Genomic DNA, 21,451 nt, shown 5'->3' with positions numbered 1-21,451 from the left:
ACTTGGAGTAGTAAGGCTGCTATGTGACCAGCTCAAAGCTGGGAAACCCATGCTGCACAGCACCACAGCATGATGAAACATGAGTTTGGGCTCCTTCAACCAAACCCTTGCAAATTACATTGTCATTTCTCTCCACAGAATCAGTATTTCCTAGAAGTGCTCACAGAGGGGAAATACAGACCTTGGGTTCAATCACTGCATCTGGAGGCACAGGGCTCCTTCGAATGATGCTCAGTCCATTCTGCACAGGTAAAATTATCTGCAAATGTAAAACACAGAGCCCTCAACAACTTTATACATTCCACTGATATGAAGGGCAGTCATTGCTTCCTTAGACCACAGTAACCTTTCCCCTATTCTTTACCTGAAATTGTTTCCACCTCAAACATGTCAGGCATTTGTATTTGCTCACATTCCTCCCCCACACTCATGACTTCCACAAATGCCAGGAAAAAGAATGCAGCTTTGTCTCTCTGTTTTCTAAACCACTGCCAGCTGCTGAGGTTTCTGGGTTTCCAGTACCTGCCTGGTGCTCTCATGAAGATATTCCAGTCCTATTCTTGGAGCTCTGCAAACCATAACAGTAACACTTGGGTGTTCTTCAGCATTTGCCGGCATCTGTCCCTGCAGCCCCAGATGAATGTCAGGGGATTTTGCCACCTACCTTCTCTGATACCATTATCACACTTCAGTGAAATCTGCACTCAGTGTTGGAAGTTCAGCACCAACACCAAACTGTTAGAACACTAGATATGGGGGGAAACTGCTATGCAAATGCATTGAATGGCTAACGGTAAGACTCAGAACATGGCGGGGGGGGGGGGGGAAAGGGTTTCCCTCTTAGAATCACAGAATTGTTTCAGCTGAAAAAAGCACCCCAAACTTTAAGACTATTGAATCCAGCCATTGTCTAACTCTACCAAGAGCTGATAGTCATGTTAGTGATAGAATAAACATAGAATCACAGGAGGCAGCTCTAAAGGCTGACTTGAAGGCAGGCAAGGACCTTAAGCTTCTGATGCACACACTGTGAGGCATAAGACTCACAGCCTTGTGTGGAGCTGTGGAGAGTTATGGCAGGAAAGGAGGGAGGGAGAAGGTGCCTGGGAAGGTGACAGACCTCACCTCTCCCACCATGGGACCAGCCTATGGTGCATAAAGGCAGGTAGGGATCCGACCACACTTGGGGGCTTCCCCCAGCCACAGCAACCCTTCTGCCAAGACATTGCAGCCATGGCACGAGACCGAGCTTTGCAGACTGGTGCCTACTGCCCTAGGGCAGCATCATTCACACCTGCTTTTAAAGTTCTGGAGGATATGTGCCTTTTTTGCCTTTAAATTTTGCCTTGAAACCCACAGCATATTGTTTATGCATCCTATTGTTTCTTCTTTCTTTTTTTGTGTGTTCTCCTGCTGTAGAAGGACTTTGTTGACTCCTGTTGTGCTGGTGATGCCCTTCAGCCTCCAGAGCCTTTGAAGCAGGGTGGCAGTTCCTTGGTTGTACTGTAGAGCTGATTATTCACTCTTAAGTGCATCACTTTTATCTTGCCTTTAACACTCCTAAGGTGCAGACAGTGGGGACCATTTCTGAATATAGAAGCTCATACACAGAGCTCACTTGAGGTGGATTATAATAAAATTGGAGTTCATTTTAGGTCCTCTGGATAATGGCACCAACAAAAGAAATATTTTAAAGAGTACTTTGCAAAATCCATAGATACAGTGCCACAGGCACCTTAACCAATTGCATTGCACTAACCTGCTCAACACGAAGATCTGAATTAATCATTGTATTTAATTTTCTGACAGCTAGTACATTTTCATCAGATATGTTCTCCAGGTAGACTTGTCCTTTCATGAGTGTATTCTCTACACAGATCAGTGCATCCATTCTCAGCAAGTGGTTATCCATGACAAAGCTGTAGTAGTTAACAGCATTCCTTTGATCAGCATCAATAAAGACTATATCAAAGTGCTCAGCCTCAGCATGTAATGCCTGGGAAAAAAAAATTAGGTTGGAGAAAACACTAATTATTTACCTGAAAATGTAAAGTCTTTCCATTAAAATATCTTTTATATAAAACCCAAACCAGAGGGAGCCCTGTTCTCTCAAGGTAACATTGTTAGTATTACTTCTGGGGATCTTGGGAGTTTTCCGTGCTTTGCAAGCAATCCTTCAGCAACTCTGGTGCCCAAAACCCTGAATCTTGCAAAGAAAATCAGGATGTAAAAGAGGATGGCTCATCCCAGCTTGTGGTGTTGAGAGTCACAGCAGAAGCATCTGCATACCTAGAGTCAAAGGGAATGGATCCATCAGGGTGAGGGAGAAGACTGGCATCAAACCCCACAGCTGAGCTGCTGTGGCAAGTTACCTCTTCTCCAAAGAGTAACTATCAACAAACTGAAGAGTGGCAATTATATCAATCTGGGAGAAAGAGGCAGAAGGCTGATCCTGGGAATTGCAAACTAGTGAGTTCCACTTCAGTAACAGGAAAACGGTTGAAATCCCAATTAATAATAGAATTATAAAGCACATGAAAGAACAGGTCGTGATAGAGATAAAGCAGCCCAGCTCCTGTGAAGGAAAATGATGTTTCTTTAATCTAAAAAACTGCTTTGGATGGCTCAGCAACAGAGAGGATAAAAGAGAACTGGCTGCTATCATCTAATTGGATTTTCAGAAACGTGGCACACCTTCCCTCCAAGCAGGCTGCTGATGATAATGTATAAAAGTGTTGATGGATGACCAGATGGGAGCCTTTACAGCCTTCTCCGGTGGCAGTTAATGCACTTGCTGCCCAAGAGGCTGCTATGGAATATTTCAGATTCCATCTGGGACTATTTAACTGCATCTGCGTGCGTTGTAATGAAACAACGGCTCATCCACCTATCTCAGCAAGCAGAAATGCTTTCAAGTCTTGGCATTTCAAGTGAAAAAGAGAAACAATTATGTTTTCCAGAGCTCACTGTTTCTACCACAACTTTTAGCAGCACTTCTTGCGTCCAGATTTCCCTTTTGTGTTTGGAGACATTGTGCACAGTGAGTGATGAGCGATCCCCTGGGATGTACGAGAGAAAGCATCGATAACAAATGGCAACAGAATGTGAAAAACTAATTTGCTTTCAGGAGTGAAGTTGATGGCTCCCAAACAGAGATTTCTGGAGCCTTTTGCAAGCCGGGAGTCTGTCATTCAGATGAAGAAAAAGTGGGAAGCGGATCACCGCAACTCTGAGTTTCTGTGCTGGTCAAACTGGTGTCATCGTGAACTCATTAGTGGTTAGGAAATTAAGTCTGAGAGCCTGGACAGCCACACTCAACTGCAGTTGCTTGACAGCACAGAAGCTCTGTCAAAAGCATTCATGAGTCCACATTTAGGACACCTTTTGATGCTACACTACAATGAAAGAAGAACTTAAGGTCAAATATGTGCTGGGTCGTAATTAATGTGGCAGAAACTGGGACATCTGATTTCCCAGGAGTCATCTTCTCATCTCATGACCAGTAAGAAAGTTTTGAGCTGTACTGGGGGAAAGGAGCAGGAACATTTTTGCTACTGTGGAAGAACCTCTCACATCATGTTGCATCTCAACCAGTCTGTCCAATGTAGATACTTCAGGAAGGGTCAGAAGATAAAAGCTGGGAGGAGGAGTCCATAAAGAAGAGAGATTAGAGGTCTTATTCCCCAGAGAGAACAGACAAAGCCAAATTCAAGTAATTATCATGACTTATCACTACTTTCTGACTTGTAACCTTCCTGGGTGGAGGAGGTGGGGGGCAGACATTGAGAAGCAGATGTGGCCATCTCCGAACATATGTTACTATTGCTCAGTGGTATGGCTCCCTAATGAAAAAGAATCTCACTTTTATGCATTGACTTCATTAGATCCATATGGAGTTGTGCAGCTCTTTGGATATTAGCTGGACTTCTCATTTCACCCCTCTTTCTCTTCCTATCTACCTGCTGACAGCTTATCCCCTTATCTATCTTCTGATACAGATAAACCACCTTTTAACTTCACAGCTGTCATCCCAGGAGGGTGCCTGTGTTGTATGTGTATCCAGCACACGCCTGTCTTGTCCTTGCACTGCCTGGATGTGCAAGGCCATTGCTTGGAAGACATTTCTCTTCTGCCAGTTCATCAGGTGCTGAATGTCCAGCCATGAAGGTCACTTGGGCACCTTTCGGTTCTTCTAGGTATCTAGTATTAGACACCTATACAGAAAGGCCTGAATCAGTGTCTTGGAGTTTGTACTGGGACTCTGCCATCATCTGAGCTTCTTGTTTCCACATTTTTCAGTTTTCTATTGGATTTTCCATATTTAGCTGGAAACAGCTCCAGGCCTATAAGGGAAATCCATGCAATGCCTTAAAAGCAGCTTTGCCCCTAAAGCAGCCTCTACACAAGAGGGTAATAGCCACAGGAACTCAAAAGTGCTTCACTTCCTGGAGCAACTTGGTTAGCAGAGCATGGGTCACCTGGACAGTCACTGTATCCAGGGTGCCACACTGAACAGAGTTTTCTCACTGCCAGCACCTGCTGCTGAACCAATACAGACCAAGCCAGAAAGAAATAAAAACTGCTCTACTGGTAGCTCTGGCTGTAGAGCTAAGCATTGGAAATATCAGTGCAGTGATGGAAGGGAGAACTCACTGCTATTCCTCTCAAGATGGATGAGAGGGTTTAAGAGGAGGGATTGACCACGTTTGTCCTCTCAGAGCAGACTGACTCTGGGACCTGACAGCACACTGGAGATGCCTTTGTCCTTTACTGGAAGAGGGGCAGAGCCCAAATATCTCCAACTGTGAGGAAAGCTGAAATCCAGAAGGAAATAATCTGCCTGCAAAATATCCTGCTGAAACTAATTTCCCAAATGTTTGCAGAGCAATCCCTGCTCCTTGCTACAGAGGCATCATCGATGGTAACAGATGGCAACAAGAAGTGCCTTAATTCAGAGCAAACTTGGCTAAAATTAATGCTTTTGCTTACAGTGAGTCATTCACTTCCTTTTGGATCAAAAAAAGAGAAAAAAGAAAAACCCCTGTGGCACTTCATTACACGGAGGAGATGCACCAAAAGCAAGGATGAGAAAAGGCTCAGCAGCACTGCTGGTGGGTACAGCAAAAGAGGAAGGAGGGGACATCCTGGATGAAAGCATGAATGAATCTTCTGCCAAAGCTCAGAGAAAACCTGATTGGAGTCCTGAGCAGAGACAACACTCCCTCAAAATGCATATATAAACTCAATCAGGAAAAAAAGAAAGGAAGAAAGACACACTGTCCAGTCCCTTTGATACAGATCATACAGTCAGCATATTTGTAATAAAGACGTACTCAAAACTTATTACCTTCCCTATGCCTTGTTCTTGACCTAAATGTGATAGCAATCCATCCTTAGGGTACACAGAACACATGAAAAAGTACAGCTTCCTTTTAAAACACCATTAGAATATTTTACTGTATGTGGACATACACTCTTGTTACTCCTAAATGCTATTCTATTGAGTACAGTTTATATTCACCGGCAAAGCTAAATCTCTAGGGAAGCTAGAGAGGGAATGCAATTTCTAGTAATAACAGCTCACAACAGTGAATACTATCCACTTATCCCCACAATTTCCAGCTATTTTGGACTCCTTTCTGAATTAACCTTTCATATCAAAAGGAGCAATTCTGCACACTAGAGACTCCGACACAATTTCATGCATAATTTATTCACTCAGTTCAACATTAAACGCAGAGTCCTTGACTTTGTCAAGGTGGATTCTGTTGGCAGACTTCACAAGCAGCAAAACAGGAGAAATGAGATCTGCAGCTCAACCTCTTCACCTATTCTGTCTGGTAAAAGGGGGGGGGGGAAAGGAAAAAGAAACCCCTGACATGCTTACACAATGCCCTGCAATCAGCAGAATCTGATGCAAAAGCAGTGTTATTATTTTGTGTGTTGGGTTTTCGCTTTTCAAATGGAAGGATCAAAATCATGGATGAGAATAATTTCCTGGTAGTTTGCATTCCCTCCGGACTCAATACTGCATCTATTGTTCAATCAAAAGTCCACTGGGAATTAAAAGAAGCTCTTTGTGCAGGATCAGGCCTCTTGCTCACAGCAGATGCGTGGCAAGGCACATTATTCAGGCACAGCACAACAGAGGTGAGACTTGAGGAGCTTGTTGGGAAGGGGTTTTAATCACCGGCACAGTAGACATTGAAGAGGTAGCTAACTCCTACTGAAACCACCTATACCAGAGCCTGAGTCTAAGGAAAAGCTTCCCTTCAGTCTATATTTCAAAATATTATGTAAAAGTTCCTGAGGTCATTGGGCACAGAGCCTTGTGCCATGCTGTATGTGAGCTACATGTTTTGGAGGGGAGCTAACCTAGCTTGGCAATGTCTGTCCCTCACATGTGGAAAAGGTGGATTTCTTCCATCGTGCCCTCATGTACCAAATGAGCTTCACAGTGTACTTTAGCTCCACAGCTCCTCTCTGGTATTTAGCATCCATTGACAGCTCAAAATCCCAGATTATTTTGCAGCTGGCCCTGATCTGGGGCGAGCAATAGGGAAAGCGTCCAATCCCACCACCGTGACAGTGAAAAGGAGCAGCAAGAGTTTTCAGAAAGCCTGGTCAGGGTGCCACTGTGGACTGATGTGCTGCCTGGATCACACAGCCTCGATAAGCCATGTGGATGCTGCAAAGGCCTCAAAGTTCGAGGTGCACTGGCACAGACTCTTCACATCCTTGTGGCAACTGCTGCAACATCTGGTAGCTTCCCTTACAAAGGGCATTGTTAGCAGATGTGGATGTAGGCTGGACACATCCCACAACATTTCAATGCTGCCACCTACCCAAGACTAGAATGTAGCTCTTGGGTGGACTGGTTTGACACCAGAAGCGAGAGCATATCAAATACCTTCTGGCAGTTTGGGCTTTCTGAATCATAGCCTCATGCAGCAGAAAAGGACTTCCCTGCCTGCTAGTGTTACTTACATAGCATACAATGGCTTTGTGCTTTGAAAGAGGCAGTGCACCGAGGTAAAGCTGAGCCCGGGAGCTTGCACTGCTGCAGTTTGAGAAGCAGCAGATAAGCAGAAAGCCCAACCTATTGCACTGAGCCTGGGAGCAACTTTCAGCCACAATCACCACAGAAAGAAAGTTGCCAGCAGACATCTCCAATGAGCAAGCAGTGGGTGACAATCTCTGCCCTCTAATTTTCCTAGAGAGACAACAATGAGACCTAGGGCTACAAATACTATAGACAACAAAGACAATCCTTTGTGGAGCTTGTTCCAACTCTCCTGAATCTCACCATGCTTTTCAACAACTGTTACTCAGCTCTGCTCTAGACCAGCCTCTCTGCAGGTGAAGGACAGGAATATTGTCATTCTCCACCTCCTCCATAAAGATGAGCTTTGAGAGATTGGCTGTGCCATCCCTGGCCTGTGTCCCACCTGTTACTGCCTCCTGTTTTTCAGCATTTCCACACAGCAGTGCAAGAAGCCTGTTTGGTCTCCAACCTAAAATTATCTGCTCTAGGAGGGAAAAGACAAGCACACCGTTCACAGCCTGAGCCTCTTCCATGCATTCAGCTGTGCTCCCACACAGCTGCCCTACACCAGCCAGACAAACCTTATTGAGTCCAACAGGTAAAGGTAACAGAGAAGCCACAGATGCTGTGGATTAAGACCTGTAGGACGATTCAGGTTTTCCTGATACCAGTAAGAAAACATCTGCCAAGCTGAGCAACAAAAGTTCAGAGTCCAGTGCACAAAATTCTCAGATCTCAGTGCCTGGATTTCTCCAGTCAAACACAAACATCTCTGTTCCCATCAACTACAAGAGCCCTGAGTACCTGCAGAACTGGAGCCAGGACGTGCCTTCACCTTGCAATCAGAGGACATAGAATCAATTGCAACATTCAGTTTTGAGGTTTTAATTTTCGTGTCTTTGCCCCCTTCTTTAATCTCTGCACAGCATGTGCTCTGCCTGCCTCTAGATATTTTAATTCAGTCACAGTAAGTCAGTTGCACAGAATGGGCACTAGAGAGCAACAGCAATTCAATTAATTTCACACACACTGCAGGGAGCTGGGAGCTTAAATGCTGCACGTTGCAGGTGATCTGAAATGTTTCTTTTATTCCTATACTTGGCAAAGCTCTTTTGTTTCTTTCATATCAAACTTGCAGGTCATGGAAGCCAGAGGTCAGAAAGCTCCTGGCCATTTTGTTTGAGAAATGAATATGGTGCCTGTTAACACAGGTAAAGTTATAATCAAGCTCACACTGACACATCCAGATTGAAAATGGAGGCAGATCAAACTGGTTTGTATTAGTAGAAGCAAGGCTATATATTTAATGAAACTGGCATGGGCATCACCTGTTAGCATGCTGGACCTGCAGCAACATCCTGGAGATCCATAAGCTGGAATTAGAGTCCTCTAGCTGCTGGCAGTCAAAACCTTTTCTCTCTCTTTTGGAGGACAAAGTCACTAATCAGAACAAATTATACAGACAAGGCATTTGCTGTCTGAACCTTATCACACTGCTCTGGAAGTAAGAAACTTGAGGTCTAATTGTGTGAAGTGTTTTCAGCCAGGGAAAACAGTGAGCTGTTGTAGTTAAGTTACAAACTTCTTCAGGACTTTCCCAATTCTTGTGTTCATTGAGAGGAAGCTGTTCTCAAAGGCTGGCACAGCAGGGCATGAATACACTCTTGCAGCTTGCTACCTTGGGAATTAGAGACCCTGAAACAAAGCCCATCTCCATCAGGTAAAACTGCCATTGAAGCCTGTTGACCTACATTTAGAGCTTGTCATTCCTCTCATCAAAAAGCTGTAGTACTTTAGTTAAAAAGGAAAACACTATCCCATGGCAGAGCTGTTGCATCATTCATTGTCATGGACAGTAAATAACTCCAGTACAAGGGTGTGTTCACATATTTACAAGCAAACTAGGGTCAGCAACCAGCATTTTGTGGGCAGGAAAGAGAACTCTTTCAGCTACTGAATAGAGTAGAATAGACCAGACCAGGTTGGAAGAGACCTTCAAGATCATTGCGTCCAACCCATCAACCGACACCACCTAATCAACTAAACCACAGCACCAAGCACCCCATCCAGTCTCCTCCTAAACACCCCCAATGATAGTGACTCTACCACCTCCCCATGCAGCCCATTCCAATGGGCAATCACTCTCTCTATGAAGAATTTCTTCCTAATCTCCAGCCTAAACCTCCCCTGGTGCAGCTTGAGACTGTGTCCTCTTGTTCTGGTGCTGTTGCCTGGGAGAAGAGACCAGCCCCTGCCTGTCTACAACCTCCCTTCAGGTAGTTGCAGAGAGCAATAAGGTCTCCCAAACTCCCTTTTCTGACAGATTTTACCTTCAAAGTGTCTTCCATTGGTCCCACTCTCATGCTTATCTTTTTGCCATCTGAAGAATAATCAAATGCTTCTTGGCTGTTCACTCCCAGATACGGCGCTTCTGCACATGCAAAGATTTTGCCATCATCTGGCAATTCTTCTGCAATAGCAAGGATACTGTAACCTTTAAGCTTGCCAATTAATAAAATCTTCCTGGCTTTGATCATATGAACAAGCATCCTAAAAATGTGGCCTGTTGAAAGACAAGAAGAGAAATGTTAAAACAAAACCAGGGGAAAGGCTGTACCTTGTTCACAAGGAAAATTAGATGTAGCTTTGAAGTGATCATTGAAAAGAAACAAATCTGATATTAAACCACTTTCAAATAAGGGTTTAACAACAGAATCTGACACAATTTCATCTAAAATGCAGCTGAAAGACAACAGAATAGAGGGACTGGTTTTAAATGTAGAACCTCTATCATCAACGCCGCTATTGTTCAAGTGCTTGTTAAACAGTGCTTGAAATATTGCATATTTTAACATTCCCCCCATGTGAAAATGGCTTTAAGATGTCTCCATATTCTTTCTGGAACCCAGTTTAAAGAAGGGGGAAAAAAAAATCACTACATTACCTTGCATTTGCTCTTAGAGTCATTATCCCCAGACAGCACCATCATTTAAGAAATTTATCATCAGTGGTGTCCTTCGAACAATGTATTAGTGTAATACATTATAAGAGTACTTCAGCACCATGATGTATTACTCAGAAAGATGGGAACATCTGGGAAGAATGAATCTGGGCATAGATTTAGTGTAATAGGATTTATATGGGGATACAAGCCTGGGGATTGCTACTTGCAAAAGTACGGTTCTTGGCCGTAGGCCACCTCCACTGCAGAAACATGTAAAATCATAGAATCACAGAATCAGCCAGGTTGGAAGAGATCTCAGAGGTCATCAAGTCCAACCTACTGCCTAATACCTAACACCTCCTGACAGCTAAACCATGGCTTCATGTGCCACGTCCAATCCTTTTTTTGAACACCTCCCGGGATGGTGACTCCACCACCTCCCTGGGCAGCACATTCCAAGAAGAACTTTCTCCTCACCTCCAGCCTAAACTTCCCCTGGCACAGCTTGAGGCTGTGTCCTCTTGTTCTGCCACTGGTTGCCTGGAAGAAGAGACCAACCTTCACCTGTCTACAACTTCCTTTCAGGTAATTGTAGACATCAATAAGGTCTCCCCTGAGCCTCCTCTTCTCCAGGCTAAGCAACCCCAACTCCCTCAGCCTCTCCTCATAGGGCTTGTGCTTGAGGCCTCTCACCAATCTCCTTGCCCTTCTCTGGACATGTTCAAGTATCTCAATGTCCTTCTTAAATTGAGGGGCCCAGAACTGGACACAGTACTCAAGGGGCAGAATGACTTCCCTGCTCTTGCTGGCCACACTCTTTCTGGTACTCACACTATATCTGATACACAAGCCCACTGCAGTCAGCAGGGACACCTCCAACTAGATCAAGTTGGACTGGATGATCTCTGAGGTCTTTTCCAACCTTATTGATTCTATGATTCCAGGGCTTTGAACAACATGGTCTACTGGGAGATATCCCTGCCCATGGCAGGGAAATTGGAACTAGATGACCTTTAAGGTCCCTTGTAGTCCAAACCATTCCATAATTTTATGGTTCATCCTTCCCCCAATCAAGACAGAGTAGAGGATGAAAAACTTCAGTGACAAACTCTGTACCACACTGGTACAATTTTATCCTGTTGGTTGACCAACTTGCCATTCAAAGAGCCAGAGGCACATTCTCCTTGCAGCCTAACTCTGGTTTCAGTTCCTCCAGCATCACCTGGGCCATGCTGAGGTGAAATTTTTCTGGGAAAAAGAAAAAAAAAAATAAACTTCAGTGTTACAACAACAAACAAAACTGGAGCGTTTTGCATAAAAAAACCAAGAGGAAACTCCTGGGAAAGGTCCAGCTGTGCATGAGCGTGGAAAATGAATCCAGAAGCATCACAAACACCCTTAAATTAGAGTCCTAAGAGGGCCAGCCTTGCCAATAGGACTGTCTTGGTGCTGGCAGCCACTCCAGCCACAAAGGCTTGGGAAGAAGTGATTGTGGAACCAAGGAAAGATGTTCCCCCACTGTTCAAACCCAAACGTTTCCCATTTCCAGCTGGTCTGAGACAGAAGTCTATTTGTCTGGTGGCTTGGAGTAAATGGCTCCAGTTACCCTGGCCAGCTTTTGTTCAGCTCTAGTGTAGGATTTCGTTCATCTGAAAAAAAAAAAAATTTTCATTGCAGAATAGGGCAAAAGATGCAAAACCTAGAAGTTTTGGCAAGGCAGGTACGAGATGGTTTTCCTCACAAATTGCTGAGAGAAGCAGGATCTCTCCAGATGTTATTTCACAGAAGCCTATGAACACCATCTCTGGACGAACAGAACAGAACAGAATAGACCAGACCAGGTTAGAAAAGACCTTAGAGATCATCGAGTTCAGCCTATCATCCAACACCATCTAATCAACTAAACCATAGCACTAAGTGCCTCATCCAGTCTCTTTTTAAATACCTCCAGTGATGGTGACTCCAGCACCTCGCTGGGAAGCACATTCCAATGGCCAGTCACTCTTTCTGTGAAGAATGTCTTCCTAACATCCAGCCTAAACCTCCCCTGGTGCAGCTTGAGACTGTGTCCTCTTGTTCTGGTGCTGGTTGCCTGGGAGAAGAGACCAACCCCCACCTGGCTACAACCTCCCTTCAGGTAGTTGTAGAGAGTAATAAGGTCTCCCCTGAGTCTCCTCTCCTCCAGGCTAAGCAACCCCAGTTCCCTGTCTCTCCTCATAGGTCTTACGCTCCAAACCCTTCACCAGCTTTGCTGCCCTTCTCTGGACTCATTCAATCAACTCAACATCTTTCCTAAACTGAGGGGCCCAGAACTGGACACAGCACTCAAGGTGTGGCCTGACCAGTGCTGAGTACAGGGGCAGAATGACTTCCCTGCTCCTGCTGGCCACCTATCACAAAGGGAATAGACGACTGGAAGAAGTCCACAGCCTCCAGACAGATTAGATTACCCTCTCTGGAGACAGTAACCACCAGGAATGGCTGGTGACACTTCTGCAGGCCAGAAATTTAGAGCCATTGCAGCTTTCTTTGGCCTTTTGTTTTTTTTCCCCCCTCCCTCATGTCCCCCTTCCACCTCCTCAGTAAAACGAGAGAGAATTCATAACCCGTGTCAGCCACACTCAGATAATCCAAGACTTAAAGTGTAGAACATTTCCTATAACCTCTTCCCTGCCCCTCACAAACGCTTTAACAACTTTAATAAGATAATGTATAGCTATTATCGTACAGCAAGCGTAAGTCAAACAACCATCAGCTATTATTTCAGCAACAGAACGAAGGCTCAGCGTTCCTGTAATCCACAGCCTGGAACAGTTTACACATTGTCAATTTTCGACAGAACTGGCTTTTCCACCCCCCACCCCACATCAAAATGTAGGCTGATAAATGGGAATTGTTTAGCAGACCCCACATGGTTGGGTGATATAAGTGTAGCTGAACAACAACAACAGCAACAACAACAAAGAATAATGAGGGTATCAGTTGGACTTCTGAATTAATGATACCTTAAATTAGTTTAATTAATTAGTTTAGTTACAGGAGTAATTTAGTTAGCAGATTAATTAATGTTTGCTGAGCACTTGGAGATAAAGGCTGCATAGAAAAGGCTGTTATTAAAGGGTGGGTCCAGAGGTATGGGTTTGCTTCATTCTTTCTTTATCCCGGCACCAGTTTGGTGGAGGGGCTCATTCTTCGAGCCTTTCAGCAGGCACCCTGTGCAGCTAATTTCCACAGGATCACAGGATGTCAAGGGTTGGGGGGGACCCAAAGAGATCATCGAGTCCAACCCCCCCTGGCCAGAGCAGGACCATACAACGTAGCTCAGGTCAGGGAGCGGGTCCAGATGGGCCTTGAAAGTCTCCAGAGAGGGAGACTCCACAGCCTCTCTGGGAAGCCTGCTCCAGTGATCCACGACCCCTGGAGTAAAGAAGTTCTCCCTCTGTGCTGAGTTGGAACCTCCTGTGCTGCAGCTTACATCCATTGCTCCTTGTCCTATATCACAGGGAGCAAGTGAGAAGAGCCTGTTCCCTCCCTCCTGACACCCAGCCCTCAGATATTTATAAACATTTATTAAATCCCTTGTAAGTCTTCTCTTTTCCAGACTAAAAAGCCCCAGGTCCCTCAGCCTCTCCTCACCAGGCAGTGCTTCAGTCCCCTAATCATCCTCGTAGCCCCCCGCTGGACCCTCTCCAGCAGATGCCTGTCCCTCTCAAAGCAGGGAGCCCAAAACTGAACACAGTACACAGGATGTAGTCCAACACAGACATTGCCATCATCAATAGTCAACTGGTGGAATATCTTCCAAAGTGTAGAGTTAGGAGATGCTTTTTCTCACCTGCTCTCCTCAAGGCCATAGGTGCACACAGGCACACACTTGTAGGTGCACACTTTGCCGGTGTATTTGGGAACAGTTATCTCTCATTCTCCTTCCTTCCACTGCCCCCGTGTTTATAGCATATTCTGAACAGAAAAATCTGAGAACAGATTCATACAAGCACAGACAAAATTCACAAAGTTACTAAGAAATGTCCATACCTCTTTGAAGCTGCCATTGAATCCAGGTAAGGATCTAGTCCCAGAGCAACATCAAGAGCTTTTTGCAAGTAATCCTTGAGCTGTTCAGGAACACGAGAGTCATTGAGGGCTATTTCTTTGGCTTTGAGAAGGTTCTCAGCAATGAGTCCAAGTGGGGTTTCTGAAATGGAAAATAAAAGTAAGAACAATGATTCCATAAATGCTCAAATCACCAGAAGATGAATTCAGACTGGAAAAACCCCAAAGTTTTTGAAGCACTGTGGTGTGTTGGAATCCATTAAGAAAAGTGTGACAAGCAGGTTGAGGAAGATTCTCCTCCTTCTCTACTCTACCCCAGTGAGGCCACACCTGGAGTACTGCATCCAGTTCTGGGCTCCCCAGTTAAAAAGAGACAAGAACACGTTGAAGAGAGTCCAGCAGAGGTTACAAAGGCGTTGACTGGACTGGAGCATCTCTGTGAGGAGGAAAGGCTGAGAGACCTGTGGCTGCTTAGCCTGGAGAATAACAGACAGAGAGGATCTTCTCAATGCTGATCAACAGCTAAATGCTTGGAAATAACTGAGATTCAAGAAGATAGGGTCAGATTTTTTTCTGTGGTGTCCAGTGACTAGATAAGTGGCAATGGACACAAAACAAAACCCAGGAGGTTCCATCTGAACATGGACAAAAACATCTTTCCCGTGAGGGTATTGGAGCCCTGGAGCAGGCTGAGCAGAGAGGTCATGGAGTTCCTTCTCTGAAGAGGTTCAAAACCTGCCTGGACATGATCCTGGGCAACCTGATCTAGGTGCATGTGATTTAGCAGGTGGGTGGACTAGATGATCCTCAGAGGTACTTACCAACACTGAGCATTCTGTGATGAGAACAATCATCACAACTTTTCAAACTGAAAGTGCTATTTTATGTCTGATTAATTTTTACCACATGCACTCTCCCTGTTTCCCCTCACAGCTGATCCCTTTCTGAGGGAAAAAAAAAAAAAAAAAAGGATAAGAATACTTCAAAACCACAACTTTTCATTTTGAAGCTCTGAGACAATCACTGAGCAACTGCATATAAAACCCACTCCTCCAGGCAGCTTTTTCCTCAGAGAAAACAGAGCTCTTCTGAACCTGCTTTTGCAAAACCAAGCAGATCTTCCCAGGCTAGTACATGCAGGTACCAGGTCTAGCTAACTGTGCCTGAACCCATCAGCACCACATGGTAAACTTCCAGCACCTTTTCACAAGCTGGACCTTTCCTGAAGCTGTAGAGAGAAACAGTTATGCATAATACAAGACTAGGTCATGTTTCAAAGGCTGTGGAAATACCTTCAGGGTTAAGATCATCCTGCCCTGGAGGCAAAAGTAATTCTACCCATAGACACTAGAAAACCCATACAGCAGCAAGGCAGACTTGGACCTCAATGAACTCTGTCTCCCCACAGATCAAGACAGAGAAACTCCCCCACTCCTCAAGTGCCAGAGCATGTGCTGGGTTATGAAAGCACCAACGAGACCAGATTCCAGAGGCAGGGCAAGTAGGCTGTAAGTATGACTGGGGTGGAGCAGATTGCCCCTGGCAGGATTTTACTCCCTGTGGCAGAGAAGCTGCAGACAGCTAAGTGAAGCAGGTGAAAAGAGGACATGCGGATTTCAGAGGACTGCTTTCCATGTATTCTATTCTATGTATTCTATGTATTCCATCAGCCCACCAGCTGTGGGGCAAAGTCCTGTTGTCCACGTGGATCTGCTGTTGCTGCAGGTACCATGTCCCCATCCCAGGATGGATTTCTGGTGAGATCTTGGACACCATAGAAGACATCCAGCCACCCCATGGCCTGTCAGCAAAGCTTCAGTATAAAGTCACTTGAGGACACCAGAGTAATCACCTCATATAGCTAACTCCCCCACACCCCATTACTGAGAAAGGCTACATGAGGCAAATGCAACAGCATGTTTTAGGAATAGCTTTTAGCCATCCCTCCTCCCAGACCATCTTAGTTTGTTAACTGCAGCAATCCTTCAGACCAGCTACACGTTGTGTGAAAACGCATCACCTTTTCACAGCGTTTTTACCACCACCTTGAGCATCTCCTGGCTCCCACCAGCTGCAGGATGATGGAAGTTGGGACCTGTTCACCCTCCCTGCCAAGCACTTTGAGGCTTTTGTTGGTTTTGGGTTTGGTGGGGTTTTTTGTTTTGTTTTGTTTTGAATTTCAGGGGAAAACCAAACCAAACCACCCACCCAACGTGTTTATAATCCGTGCTGGATTTCAGTAATCCTCCTGTTAGGCTTCTGGATGTGTAACAGTCGAGGATCCCCTCTCACTCAAGGGGCAGGAAAACAAGATTCACCTCCAGCTGTTTTGTAACCTGCGTTACACCACCAACCACGAGCACCAAGAAACGCTACTGGGGAGGGAGAGCATGCAAGGCATGCCGAGTTCAACTCTGCATCCGAGATTATACAACCGCTACAGGTGGTGCCGCGTGTTTCACAGCCTGATGATGCTTCGGGCCAACAGCAGAGGTCAGAGTTGCTTTCATTTATGCAACCACTCAACAAGTCAGAGCAGAGCCCAAGGCTTGCTGCTTGGCCTGACTAGGCTACACTTAAGACTCTGAGCACTAAGGTGGGTGAAAATTTATGTAACTACCTCCCCCCCTCCCATCCCCCCCGCTTATGTTACTCCAGGAAAAGTGACTCATTTTAGTGCATAGTTTTGCACAGCCCCAGCAAAGCTGCTGGACCAGATTTAGCATTAAACAAGATTGCCTGGTTGTCTCTCCATGGCTCTATCAATGTACAGACAACTCTCTCACATCCGATTGTGCATCATCTCATTCATGCATAGAAGGGGAAAGGAAGAAAACAAATGCAAAGGAAAAAAAAAAAAAACCCAAACCAGGAACTCAGAGAGGAAAGTGCTGCCAGGTGCAAAACAGAGAAGTTCAAGCTCTACCATGAAAGAGCAGGAAAGGGCTTGAAGCATCCAGCAGCTTCATGAAAACAAAAAAAAAAAAGCCAAGGTGGTGGTTCTTAAAATGCACCACAGTTGTCAGGAGGATGGTGCCAGCATCTTCTTTGGTTGTTACTGAGAGCACCATCAGCCTATTTTACAACAAAGCTGAATAACAGACTTCAGCTTCCTTCCCCCCTCCGCCCCCCCCCCCAGAATCAGGCACTTTTGGTTTGAGACAGGAGTGAAGATGCAGGCTATGTGTGGGGGACATCAGTGTCCCCTGTGCAAGCAGGCAGTGCAATGCCATGGAGAGACACTCTCCTCCAGAAATGAGATCAAACTTTGCAGCTTGGGATTAGATGACACTTTGTGGGTGGGAGTAGATCAGCTGGGAGAGGGGAGGATGCTGTACTGTTTACAGGGGGCTGCCCAAAATAATGCATGCATGTAAGTGCACAAGAAGGCAATCTGGATTTGACAAAAACAAGGCACAGATGCCACATCCAAAGATGTAGGACCAGATCTTTAGTTCTCTGGTCTGGGCTATCCCTATTTCACCTTCCAGTCTCTAGAACTATTTTGCAGCCTTAGTGATGACTTCCAGAAGAGCTTCCTTTCCCAGCTAGGACAGAGCACTGAGCCAGATCCAGCTGAACACCATTCTGCCAGTTGGCTTGGTGCTCAGCTCGGTGTGCAGGTGCTTGCACTAAGCACGTGGAAATCCAACCTGATAAAATCTTGCCAATCAATTCATCAAGGCACCTCAGGCATTGACAACAGCTTAACACAGCTTAACCACTTTATCTTAGCATGTGAATACACCTCAGCCATTGTGTTCTACCAGGCAATCTTGTGCACGAAAACCACAATCAAGCTATTTCCTTACACCACCAGAACCCTGCACACAAAACTGCAGCCTCTTAGGAGACCCTCCTGTGTTGCTGTTACACTTGAATGCATTCATCCCAGCTGTGGTGTATGCCTACTGGATGGAGGGAGCTGTAGCAGAGGGAAGCAGGAGTATGGCTTGTAGCATATCTGAGGCTGCTCAGTGGGTCCAAACCCACCACCCATGAGCCCAGACATGGCCATGAGCTGGGGCACACGTATGTCATAGCCCACATGGGACCGAGAGTGGGCTGGCAGTCTGAGCCAAACTCAACTGCCTGGCCACTAAATATTGCAGGGGATCCCAAGGAGAGCTCAGCCTATGCTTAGCCTCAGCATTGGTAGTGACAGAGCCTGCAGCAAAATCAGCAGAGATGGCAAGGAGGTCAAAGGAAGAGTGGAAGGAAGGAGTGAAAAGAAGCAGCCGAGGTAGGGAAGTTGCCAGTCATGGCAAGAACCAGAGTGCTAAACTTCATGGGAAGGTGTGGAAAACATACACCAGGCAGCAGGGTGGTGCACATTTTCTACAGGTTTTGGTGCTGGAAAAGAGGCAGAAAAGCTGGATGCCCCCAGTGCTCCTCTGCTTGCATTAAGGAGGCTCTGGAGTATGTGAAGCACACATTTATTTTCATACACAATAACAGATGCCCTGTGTGGCAGGAGTAGAGTGGTGCCCACTGACAGATCCAAAGCCTAAGGCTTCAATAGCTTAAACAGGCTTCTGGATCAGGCTGTGAGAGAACAGAATCTCTCCATTCAGAGCAGCCCTCATGCCTACACATGGCTATTGATCACAAAAACTAACCAAAAAGGCAGCAAACATCTCTCTGTGTATCATGCCAGGCACACATGGCTACCACAGAAAGGATCAAAGCAAAATTAAAGCTGAAAAAAAAAATAATGTTTATAAACCAAGCATCCCAATCCACCAGAAACTGGTCACAGCCACAGCTTTCTTGGCACTGCAAGTGTCTACCTTCCCATTCATCCCTTTCTCCTGGGACCATCCTTCTCCCTCCACTTTAAGTTCCTCCAGACCCATCTACCCTGCTCAGTTCCAAACTCCTCTCCCCATTAAATCCTCCCTCTGCTCCCTTCTGCCAAGTCACAGAGCCTGTAAGTTACCTCTTCACAGGGCAGTGGGGCACCCACAACCGGGACATCACACAGTGTCCCCTCCTGTCACACCATCTCTCCTGGAGCTCCCCACCCCACACAGGGAGTTTACCTGCAGGATTATGCATGTTGCTTCTTGTCCCCCAGCCTTAGAGGATGCTGCTGTGGGTTTGCTGCCTGTGCAGAGCAGCACGTTGGGTGCTCAGGTGTCCGGCAGCACGTTGGATGCTCAGGTGTCCGGCAGCACGTTGGGTGCTCAGGTGTCCGGCAAGGGGATGAGGCTCCTTCACCTGCAATCACCTGGGCAGAGCCCCAGAATGGGCAGAGGCTGTACAAGGAAGATGGCCCCAGGCTGGAGCTGCACCCAACTCCAGCTGCACCCACCTGTCCCCACCCAGAGCAGAGGCAGTCAGTGAGATCCAAGGGCATCTGGCATGAAAGAAAGAAGAAAAGAAAAAAGCCAGCTTTCAATTCCTTCACTTTACGTAAGGGCAACGTGCTCATCCTGACCTCGGGAAGCCACTGGCTCTCCAGGAGATAATCAGAAGTTTTGTAACCTCTTGGTTACATTGCACAGACATGTCCCAGCTAAACCATCAGGTGTGAAGCTGAAAAAGTCCCAGGACTTTGAACCCCAGATTTTCTACAGGTGAAGTGGTCCATAGCTACAAGGTCAGCAGGCTGGGCAGCAACTAGCTTGAGAGCAGCCTTGAAGAAAAGGCTTTGGGGGTGCTGGTGGGTGAGCACCATGAACCACCAGGGTGCACTTGCAGCCCAGAAAGCCAACCAGATCCTGGGTTGCATCAATAGAAGCATAGCCAACACGTTGAGGGAGGTGATTCTCCCCCTCTACTCTGCTCTGGTGAGACCCAACCTGGAGTACTGTGTCTAATTCTGGAGCCCCTATTACAGAAAGGACCTGGAGGTGCCGGAATGTGTCCAGAGAAGGGCCACGAGGATGATTAGAGGGCTGGAGCTCTTTTTCTGTGAGGACAGACTGAGGGAGTTGGGGCTGTTCAGTCTGGAGAAGAGAAAGGGGAGGGGACCTAATTGTGGCCTTCCAGTATCTTAAGGGTGCCTACAAGAAATCTGGGAAGGGACTTTTTAGGGTGCCAAGTAGTGATAGGACTAGGGGGAATGAAGCAAAACTAGAAATGGGTAGATTCAGATTGGCTGTTAGGAAGAAGTTCTTCCCCATGAGCGTGGTGAGACACTGGAACAGGTTGCCCAGGGAGGTGAGAGTAGCCTCATCCCTGTAGGTTTTTGAAGCCAGGCTGGATGTGGTTCTGAGCAACCTGTTCTAGTATGAGGGGTCCCTGCCCATGGCAGGGACATTGGAACTAGATGATCCTTGAGGTCCCTTCCAGCTCTGACGATTCTGTGATCTGAAGTATCCAAAAGTCTAAGCTGGCCTGCAGCAGACTAGAGTAGAGAAAGCTGGCAAGAAGTTAAAGCAAAGTAGTTAAAGAGCATGTGGTGGAGCTGATGTTAGCCAGCCATCTCCTTTTCACACAAATGAAATATAAACTGAAGCTAATGAGGAAACATGGACTACTTCATAACTAGAACAGCATCTTTCACCTCTGGGATATATCACCCTGGGTTGCTTCAGTCAAGGACCAACTCAACACACCTGCAAAGTGTGTCATGAGAGCTGGGTCTGGGGCAGAGCAGGTGAAGAGGATGTAGGGAGCAGGTCACACAGAATCACAAAATCAACCAGCTTGGAAAAGAGATCATCAAGTCCAACCTACTACCTAATACCTAACACCTCATGACAACTGAACCATGGCTCCAAGTGCCACATCTAATCCTTTTTTGGACACCTCCAGGGACGGTGACTCCACCATCTCCCTGGGCAGCACATTCCAGGGGCCGATTACTCTTTCTGTGAAGAACTTTCTCCTCACCTCAAGCCTAAACTTCCCCTGGTGCAGCTTGAGACTGTGTCCTCTTGTGCTGGTGCTGGTTGCCTGGGAGAAGAGACCAACCCCCACCTGTCTCCAACATCCTTTCAGGAAGCTGTAGGGAGCAAGAAAGCTGTAGAGTCTTTGCTGCAAGACTCTTGGCAGCCCCTCTACAGGATGAATAGTGCAAGGACATGGCAGTCATTGGCTACAGCAAGCAGATGGGCATTAGAAAGTCAACTTGTCAGCTTCTAAAATGAAACAGAACACATTTCAGTGTCCCCAGAATAGAACAGGGAAGTATAAATGGAAAAATAAGTAAATGCACAAGAGAAAAGAGTAAAAGAAAAGCAAATAACATAAATGCCAGCGCTCAGTGGATTGCTATTAGTCAAAACAAACAAACAAGACAAAAGGGACAGACCTCCTTGCATACTGAAGATTGCTCCAGCTTATGATTTAGTAAACAACAAACTGCATTAGACCTGCAGTCCCTGTGAAAAGCAAACCAAATTGTGTTTGGACTGGGAGTTAAAATTTCAGAGGAGTGTTTAGTAAACAGGCTAGTTGTT

General features: G+C 46.0%; 1 protein-coding gene across 1 annotated transcript in view; it reads right to left on the bottom strand.

Moving 5' to 3' along the window:
* The window catches only part of LOC104308149 (D-threitol dehydrogenase-like), a 36,322-nt gene extending 22,479 nt beyond the window's left edge, over positions 1-13,843 (bottom strand). The window contains exons 1-4 of the mRNA XM_054173851.1: positions 13,825-13,843; positions 9,376-9,608; positions 1,760-1,996; positions 182-259 (exon numbers count right to left, since the gene is read on the bottom strand). Coding sequence (XP_054029826.1) covers positions 182-259; positions 1,760-1,996; positions 9,376-9,608; positions 13,825-13,843 — 567 coding nt within the window. The remainder of the gene's footprint in view (positions 1-181; positions 260-1,759; positions 1,997-9,375; positions 9,609-13,824) is intronic.
* Between the last annotated feature and the right edge of the window lie 7,608 nt (positions 13,844-21,451).

The sequence above is a fragment of the Dryobates pubescens genome, chromosome 1 (genome assembly GCF_014839835.1).
Source record: "Dryobates pubescens isolate bDryPub1 chromosome 1, bDryPub1.pri, whole genome shotgun sequence".
NCBI lineage: Eukaryota > Metazoa > Chordata > Aves > Piciformes > Picidae > Dryobates > Dryobates pubescens.
The sequence above is the reverse complement of the archived record's forward strand: the minus strand, read 5'-3'. Positions and strand labels throughout refer to the sequence as shown.